The sequence below is a fragment of the Oncorhynchus gorbuscha genome, linkage group LG01, assembly GCF_021184085.1.
Source record: "Oncorhynchus gorbuscha isolate QuinsamMale2020 ecotype Even-year linkage group LG01, OgorEven_v1.0, whole genome shotgun sequence".
Lineage (NCBI taxonomy): Eukaryota > Metazoa > Chordata > Actinopteri > Salmoniformes > Salmonidae > Oncorhynchus > Oncorhynchus gorbuscha.
Genome location: NC_060173.1, coordinates 23,993,437 through 24,002,679, shown reverse-complemented (window position 1 = coordinate 24,002,679; position 9,243 = coordinate 23,993,437). Strand labels below are relative to the sequence as shown.

At 47.2% G+C, this 9,243-nt stretch overlaps 1 protein-coding gene across 1 annotated transcript; it reads left to right on the top strand.

The window, feature by feature from the left end:
* Positions 1 to 4,508, top strand: LOC124002013 (complement C1q tumor necrosis factor-related protein 4-like). Its single transcript, XM_046309262.1, has 2 exons — positions 1 to 135; positions 2,575 to 4,508. The coding sequence occupies exons 1-2, from the start codon at positions 105 to 107 to the stop codon at positions 3,666 to 3,668; spliced, it is 1,125 nt and encodes a 374-aa protein (XP_046165218.1). The 5' UTR covers positions 1 to 104; the 3' UTR covers positions 3,669 to 4,508.
* Positions 4,509 to 9,243: the final 4,735 nt, after the last annotated feature.

Sequence of the window (9,243 nt, the reverse complement as noted above, 5' to 3'; positions counted from 1 at the left end):
TAGACATTAGCTAAGCAGCACTGTGGTAGGGACTTTGGGGAAAGGCTGACGAGAGAGAAGGTAACCAGCTGACTACAGACATACAGACGTGGCTGACTACAGACATGCACACTCTGTACCAGCACACGAGAACAGGTAGGACCCACACTTGTATTGTTTGTATTTCTCTGTCATTAGCCATCATGTCAATTACATAGACTGTATATATAAAGGTTCCAATACAGAAGTTGTGATTTTGTGAGATGGCTTGAGAGATGTAAGAGCTATGGGATTGTTGCTGCTATATTTCTGTAAGAATCATAACTAAATCTGACCTCATTAAAATAATTTGTAAGAGTTTACAGTTTGATTGAATTGTAATGATATTTGATTTCGACACTGATTTCTTTGTAATTGCCATATCTTAAAATATGTTCTGGGGCGAAATGTTTCCACATCACTAAATAGAAGAACAAAGTTTGTCTTTTGAATATTCTCTTGAAGTAAAAATAAATATCTATATTTTCAGTTCGAGTTTTGGCAGTTGATAAAAATGGCCTCGCTTGTCAACTGTTCTGTTCAACTTATTGAAACACACAGATTTCAGTGCCAATGTATATACTATATATACAAAAGTATGTGGACATCCCTTGAAATGAGTACATTTGACTATTTCAGCCACACCGGTTGCTGACAGGTGTATAAAATCGAGCATGCAGTCATGCAATCTCCATAGACAAACATTGGCAATAGAATGGCCTTACTGAAGAGCTCAGTGACTTTCAACGTGGCACCATCATAGGATGACAACTTTCCAACAAGTCAGTTTGTCAAATTTCTGCCCTCCCAGAGCTGCCCTGGGCAACTGTAAGTGCTGTTATTGTGGAAACGTGTTGAAGCAACAATGGTTCAGCCACGAAGTGGTAGGCCACACAACCTCACAGAATGGGACTGTCGAGTGCTGAAGCATGTAGGGCTGTTGCAACACTCACTACCGAGTTCCAAACTGCCTCTGGAAGCAACGTCAGCACAAGAACTGTTCGTTGGGGGCTTCATGAAATGGGTTTCCATGGCCGGGCAGCCGCACAGAAGCCTAAGATCACAATGCACAATGCTAACCATTGGCTGGAGTGGTGTAAAGCTCACTGCCATTGAACTCTGAAGCAGTCAAAAAGCGTTCTCTGGAGTGATGAATCCCACTTCACCATCTGGCAGTCCAACGGACAAATCTGGGTTTAGCGGATGCCAGGAGAATGCGACCTGCACCAATGCATAGTGCCAACTGTAAAGTTTGGTGAAGGAGGAATAATTGTCTGGGCTGTTTTTCATGATTCGGTCTTAGTTAGGCCCCTTAGGTCCAGTGAAGGGAATTCTTAACGCACACAATGACATTCTAGGTGATTTTGTGCTTCCGACTTTGTGGCAACAGTTCGGGGGAGGCCCGTTCCTGTTTCAGTATGCCAATGCCAGTGCACAAAGCAAGGTCCATACAGCCCTGACCTCAACCCCATAGAACACCTTTGTGATGAATTGGAATGCCGACTGCGAGCCAGGCCTAATCACCCAACATCAGTGCTAGACCTCACTAATGTTCTTGTGGCTGAATGGAAGCAAGTCCCCACAGCAATGTTCCAACATCTAGTGGAAAGCCTTCCCAGAAGAGGGGAGGCTGTTATAGCAGCAAAGAGGGGGCCAACTACATATAAATGCCCATGATTTTGGAATGAGATGTTCGACAAGCAGGTGACCACATACTTTTGGTAATGAATCTAATCAAGATTCAAAAATATATAAATGTATAACATAATGTTAAAATATTGAGGCTTGTTGTCCTGAAAACAACCTCATTCCCACATTTGACCCACAATATATCCTTCCCATGGTATCACTGTGATCTTTTGTCCGCCAATTGTCCACCATGTCAAAAGGCTTTATACAACAAAAAAATGGTCCCTAACCCACACTACCCTTGGTGCCCTGCCCCACGTTGTTCCCCATCCCAAATTTTCCATTGTCCAGACACACAGGAACAGATGAACCAGGGTCTAATCTAGTCCGTTTTCTCAGTGCACAGAGAGAACAGACAATACCAGCTGAATTAGAGGAGCTGTTGCTTCCACAGGGCATCTGATTTGATGAGCAGGATCTATCCTGACAGGGCTCAACCAGACTTCCTAACCCACTCATATAGTATTTCAGCCGGCCCATCACACATTGACACATCGCACTCTTAGCTTGTAATCTTGCCTTTTTTAACAGAATAATAATAAATAAAATAAAAAAAGGTTTACATTGTGAAATGCTGTGCAGGAATGAAACTATTTTGCCCAATTTGACTGTATAAGGTACAACATTTTACAATCCACAAATTTATCTTTTCAAAAACTTGAAAGTATGGAGTTAATAAGGTAGACTGCCAAAGAAGAAAACTGTGGCTTGATGTTTCCAAGCAATAACAAAAAAGCTACATTGTTACAATGAAACTGGTTGAAGCTGGTTGAAGCAAAATTAGAATAGAATAGCCAGTATAACTGTTGTAAATTGTTTTTGAAGGAAAAGGAAGTATTTTTACTCATTGTTGTTTATCTCTCCAAGTTGAACGGACATCATGGAGCAGTCCTTGGCACCTGGCTTGTTTACTGGGCATACTCAGCTTCCTGGGGTCGGTCACACCCCTCCATGTGGCTCCTGTGACGATGGGCCTCCGCTCCTCCTTCTCGGCCACACGGACCAATAGCATCCTAGGAGGCACCCAGAAGGCTGTGACCTTCAACAGGCTCCTGGTCAACGCAGGAAGTGACTTCAACCCAGATACCGGCCACTTCCGCTGCAGAATCCCTGGGGCTTATTACTTCTCTTTCACAGTGGGGAAATATCCCGAGAAGATGCTATCTGTCATACTGGTGAAGAATGGGCAGGAGGTGCAGGCTATGGCCTACGATGACTACAAAAGGAAAGGGCGGAAGGTCCAGAGTCAAAGTGTCATGATCAGCCTGAGGACCATGGACACAGTGTGGCTGATGCTGCAGGACAGTCCTCAGCATGCTCTCTACAGTACCGCTGGGCCTTACATTACATTCACCGGTTACCTGGTGTACCCTGACATCCCCGCACCTGGCTATCTCAACAACCACCTATCCCTGCCAGGGCAGCTTTACCCCTACCCAAACCCCAACTGCCTTCCTCCTGGAGACCACAGGCATGGTTTGGGCGGTAGTGCTAAGGCCCCTGAAGAGCCTCGCTCTGCCTTTTCCGTGGCCAGGACATCCCCGGTCCTGGGGGAGAATGGTGGCGGGCACCAAGAGAAGGAGCCTCTGACCTTCGACGTGGAGTACGTCAACATCGGAGCACACTTCAACAAGACGTCGGGCCGCTTCACCTGCCGCTACCCTGGGGCTTACTACTTTGCCTTCACGGTGGGGAAGCATCCGCACAGGGCAGTGTCAGTCAAGCTGATGACGGGCCATGGCGAGGTGCAGGCCATGGTGTTCGACGAGGACATGTCCAGAAGGAGGGAGATGCAGAGCCAGAGTCTGCTGCTGCCACTGCGTAGAGGGGACACTGTGTGGCTCTACAGCCAGCAGGATGAGCGCTATGCCGTCTACAGCAACCAGGGACGCTACACCACCTTCTCAGGCTTCCTGGTCTACCCAGACGCTGAGCCCACCACCACAGCCAGCCAGGACTAGGACTAGGACAGAACTCAAGTCTGAGGGCTCTGAGTTCTTCAAAACACACTGGACCCTCCTTCAAATGTACATGGTGCTATGGTTACAAAACCAAAGTTGAGAAAGTGTGAATGCTTTATAGGCTTTGTGTAGAACCGCTGCAGTCACTTTCTGGGTGTGGATTGAACAACAGCAGCAGCTATCGCTGAAAAATGGGTCAAAGATGTACATATCTTATACACAGATACACATTTGTTTGTTCTTCTATTGATTAAATAGCCATTTTCTTTGAAGTATTATACCATTCCACAAGATGGTGTTGTGAGTCATTTTTTGTTGTTGATACATCGACAAGCTTATGACATTATCACACATAATCATGTAATGTTTCTTATTATAAGGACATTTTCTGTAAAACGATGGAAAATGTTATGTTTTGTATTTGGCTGCGTTAAACCAAAGTTATAGGCAATATGTTAGTATATGATGCTGGACCATCAGGATTCCTTGGATACCTCATGAATCTCATTGACTTGTTTTTTGTCATTCACCAAAGGCTGCGAGTTATAATAAGTAGAGCTTTCCTTTGTAATCTTTATATATACAGACTTTTGTAGTGACAGAATTATATATCCTTACTGAGCAGATGTTTATGCAAGTCTCAGAACGACTCATAAAACCCTTTAATGCTTTAACTTCTGTAGTGATTGCACTGAGTAGAGACTACTGTGTACATATTGTATAGTTTGCCTGACTGACTGTATGGAGTTAGATAACCTGAATGTGATGTAGTTATGAATGTTTGATGTATTCTGGATACATAGTGAAATAATATTGATTAAAGGTCAATTTACAAGATTATCAGGAACTCAACATTCTCTACCAGTGTTAGCGATTCTCAAGCCTTTCTCAAGTTTATCTGAGATTTCTTTCCTGAGCTCAAACAAAAACATCTTTCAGATTTGATGTAAGAATTCACATGAGTTATCGCTGTCCATTTTGTAAATAGCACATCTGCATGACATAAACAATTGTCAATACAGTAATTCAGAGATAAATGCAGTAAGTACCACAGTTAGTAGGTAGTTAACATAGCTTACTTCACATTCAGATATGTGTTCAAAAGAGCGTAACATTGCTGATCCTGAGTAGTTGACTTCATGTGCAGTTTGCTCAATTTGAACAGGCACTCCTTGAAGCCTCATAGACTCTAGCAAAGCACTTTCTAACTTTGCTTGACATACAACATGCAGGCAATGTATGTTCTGAATTCAACAAGCAGTATTTACTCTGTCCTCCTCATCTCAAGTGTGGACATGAGGCTGCAAAAATCTTCTGCCACTGGAGTCTATCTTTGGCTGCAGCTTGCACCCTATCCTATGAGGGGCCCAATGCTTCCAGCTCAGCCACCATTATCCATCACCAACTAGCAGTGGATTCTCCAATATCAGACACTCATTTAAACCTCACACAGTCACTGCTACTGAGCCATGCAACCGGATTCTGAATGCACAGAAACCTGACCCTGTTTGTACAGAAACCTGACCCTGTTTGTCTCTTCTATGAGCATAATCTGTGAAGCGTTGAGAGTTCGAGGATAAAGACACACAACTACATATCAAGGTTGATATTGCTATGATATGATTTATACAATGATTTTGATGACTTTTCAAAGTCAACAAGATGATCCGAAAAAAGATTGACTTACTTATTACATTTACCTGCTTCTCATCGACTGAATCCTGCTGAGTGTTTCACAAGTCTTCTCATTGTCTTGGATTCGGTGTCCACAAATGCCACAAAATGAATCCGAGGGTAGATAAAAATAATAATAAAATAAAACAAATTGTACAACAATGTAATAGCTGTTTTAGAATGGAAAAATGGGACATACTGTACTGGGAATGGGATTAAACGTTCATGCTATTAAAGCTAGAATCCTTTGAAACCAATTTGTAAGTCGCTCTGGATAAGAGTGTCTGCTAAATGACTTAAATGTAAATGTAAATGAAACAACAGAAATTGTATCACTCTCAAATTCATAGACAGAGCTATGGATGCAAACACTGACCATCCATGATATCCAAATTATATTTTTAACCATGTTTTGTTTACATTTACTTTGTTTACAAACATAAAACAAGCTTGTATTTTGGGCTCTGATGGGGTACGACAGTTGAACTAAACTCATGAGGCATTTATAAGTTATTTTCCTCAAGAATCAGTCATTTATATGTCCAAAAATGGATGTAGCAACCAAGGATTTCAGATTTAAATCAGTGTTAAATTAAAATTAAATCACAGTGTACAATGGAGAGTATTTTGCATTTGAATTGGACGAAAACTAAAGACAGATTTAAAACAAAATCACCTGTGATACACAATGACAAAGAACTATTGTATATAAAAAGAAAGAGTCATTGGGATTATTTTTGATAATACATGTGAGTATTTACTCACATATTTGGGTCAAATTGTTAGATTCATGACACAGGTATACAGAAGGGACGATAACAGGAAGCAGATAACAGGAAGCAGATACCAGGAAGCAGGTGCCAGGATGTCACGTTCTGTCCATCGTTCGTACGTGTTTTCCTTGTTTTAGTTTTGGTCAGGACGTGAGCTGGGTGGGCATTCTATGTTGTGTGTCTGGTTTGTCTATTTCTATGTTTGGCTTGATATGGTTCTCAATCAGAGGCAGGTGTTAGTCATTGTCTCTGATTGGGAACCATATTTAGGTAGCCTGTTTTGTGTTGGGTTTTGTGGGTGATTGTTCCTGTCTCTGTGTTTGCACCAGATAGGACTGTTTAGGTTTTCACTTTACTTGTTTTGTATAGTCTGTTCATGTCTTTATAAAAACATGAATAACCACCACGCTGCATTTTGGTCCGCCTCTCTTTCACCAGAATAAAACCCTTACAGAATCACCCACCACAACAGGACCAAGCGGTGTGGTAACGGGCAACAGCAAAAGCAACAGCAGGAGAAGGAACAGAGGCAGCAGCAGCAGGAATTCGGGACATGGGAGCAGAATCTGGACTACACAACTTGGGAGGAGATAGACAGGTGGGCGGTCGACCCATGGAGAGTGCCGGAGCCCGCCTGGGATTCGATGGAGCAGTGTGTGGAAGGTTACAGGAGAACGAGGTTGGCGACGCAAGCACGGCGGCGCGGACAGAAGCCCGAGAGTCAGCCCCAAAATTGGGGGAAGGGGGGGGCACAGGGAGAGTGTGGCAGAGTCAGGAGTCAGACCTGAGCCAACTCCCCCTGTTTACCGTAAGGAGCCATGGATGGAATTGGAGCTGTCGGCGAAGCTGAGTGCTGAGTCTGAGAGTGTTGAGGATGTATTGGACAGAGTAGAGAGAAAGCTGTTGGTTTGGCATAGTATGCACGGCATTCGCCCTGAGGAGCGTGTTAGCTGTCCGATCTCACCCGTGTCAGTTCCTCGTACTCAGCCTGAAACGTGTGTTGGAGTTCCGGGGGATTTGATGCCGGCTATACACACCAGGTCTCCAGTACACCTTCACAACCCGGTGTGTCCTGTTCCTTGCACTCACCCGGAGGTGCGTGGCCTGGTACCACCAGTGCCGGCTCCCCACACCAGGCGCTTTCTCCGTCCCATCAACACATGTGCTCCCACCTGTCCGGCACTGCCTGAGTCTCCCGCCTGTCCGGCGCTGCCAGAGCTCCCGCTCCTCAGTCCAGAGGCGCCAGAGCTTCTCTGTCCAGCGCGGCCAGAGCCTTCCTCCTCTCCAGCGCAGCCGGAGTCTCCCGCCTGTCCGGCGCTGCCAGAGCTCCTGCTCCTCAGTCCAGAGGCGCCAGAGCTTCTCTGTCCAGCGCGGCCAGAGCCTTCCTCCTCTCCAGCGCAGCCGGAGTCTCCCGCCTGACCGGCGCTGCCAGAGCTCCCGCCCCTCATTCCAGAGGCGCCAGAGTTCCTCAGTCCAGCACTGCCAGAGCCTTCCTCTCCAGCGCCGCCAGTCTGCCCAGCGCCGCCAGTGCCGCCAGTCTGCCCAACGCCGCCAGTACCGCCAGTCTGCCCAGCGCTGCCAGTGCCGCCAGTCTGCCCAGCGCCGCCAGTCTGCCCAGCGCCGCCAGTCTGTCAGGATCAGTTAGATCCGCCAGTCAGCCAGGATCCGCCAGTCAGCCAGGATCCGCCAGTCAGCCAGGATCCGCCAGAACTGCCAGTCAGCCAGGATCCGCCAGTCTGCCAGGATCCGCCAGTCAGCCAGGATCTGCCAGAACTGCCAGTCGGCCAGGATCTGCCAGTCAGCCAGGATCCACCAGAACTGCCAATCGGCCAGGATCCGCCAGTCGGCCAGGATCCGCCAGTCGGCCAGGATCTGCTAGTCGGCCAGGATCCGCCAGTCGGCCAGGATCCGCCAGTCGGCCAGGATCCGCCAGTCGGCCAGGATCAGTTAGATCCGCCATTCAGCCAGGATCCGCCAGTCTGCCAGGATCCACCGGTCAGCCAGGATCCGCCAGAACTGCCAGTCGGCCAGGATCTGCCAGGATCCGCCATTTACATTTACATTTAAGTCATTTAGCAGACGCTCTTATCCAGAGCGACTTACAAATTGGTGCATTCACCTTATGACATCCAGTGGAACAGTCACTTTACAATAGTGCATCTAAAACTTAAGGGGGGGGGTGAGAGGGATACTTATCCTATCCTAGGTATTCCTTAAAGAGGTGGGGTTTCAGGTGTCTCCGGAAGGTGGTGATTGACTCCGCTGTCCTGGCGTCGTGAGGGCGTTTGTTCCACCATTGGGGGGCCAGGGCAGCGAACAGTTTTGACTGGGCTGAGCGGGAGCTGTACTTCCTCAGTGGTAGGGAGGCGAGCAGGCCAGAGGTGGATGAACGCAGTGCCCTTGTTTGGGTGTAGGGCCTGATCAGAGCCTGGAGGTACTGAGGTGCCATTCCCCTCACAGCTCCGTAGGCAAGCACCATGGTCTTGTAGCGGATGCGAGCTTCAACTGGAAGCCAGTGGAGAGAACGGAGGAGCGGGGTGACGTGAGAGAACTTGGGAAGGTTGAACACCAGACGGGCTGCGGCGTTCTGGATGAGTTGAAGGGGTTTAATGGCACAGGCGGGGAGCCCAGCCAACAGCGAGTTGCAGTAATCCAGATGGGAGATGACAAGTGCCTGGATTAGGACCTGCGCCGCTTCCTGTGTGAGGCAGGGTCGTACTCTGCGGATGTTGTAGAGCATGAACCTACAGGAACGGGCCACCGCCTTGATGTTGGTTGAGAACGACAGGGTGTTGTCCAGGATCACGCCAAGGTTCTTGGCGCTCTGGGAGGAGGACACAATGGAGTTGTCAACCGTGATGGCGAGATCATGGAACGGGCAGTCCTTCCCCGGGAGGAAGAGCAGCTCCGTCTTGCCGAGGTTCAGCTTGAGGTGGTGATCCGTCATCCACACTGATATGTCTGCCAGACATACAGAGATGCGATTCGCCACCTGGTCATCAGAAGGGGGAAAAGAGAAGATTAATTGTGTGTCGTCTGCATAGCAATGATAAGAGAGACCATGTGAGGTTATGACAGAGCCAAGTGACTTGGTGTATAGCGAGAATAGGAGAGGGCCAAGAACAGAG

What these genes read in the sequence shown, in the direction of transcription:
- LOC124002013 (XM_046309262.1), top strand. Translation starts at nt 105, where the DNA reads ATGCACACTCTGTACCAGCACACGAGAACAG. An exon ending in GTACCAGCACACGAGAACAG is followed by an intron (nt 136 to 2,574) that starts GTAGGACCCACA and finishes TATCTCTCCAAG; the next exon opens with TTGAACGGACATCATGGAGC.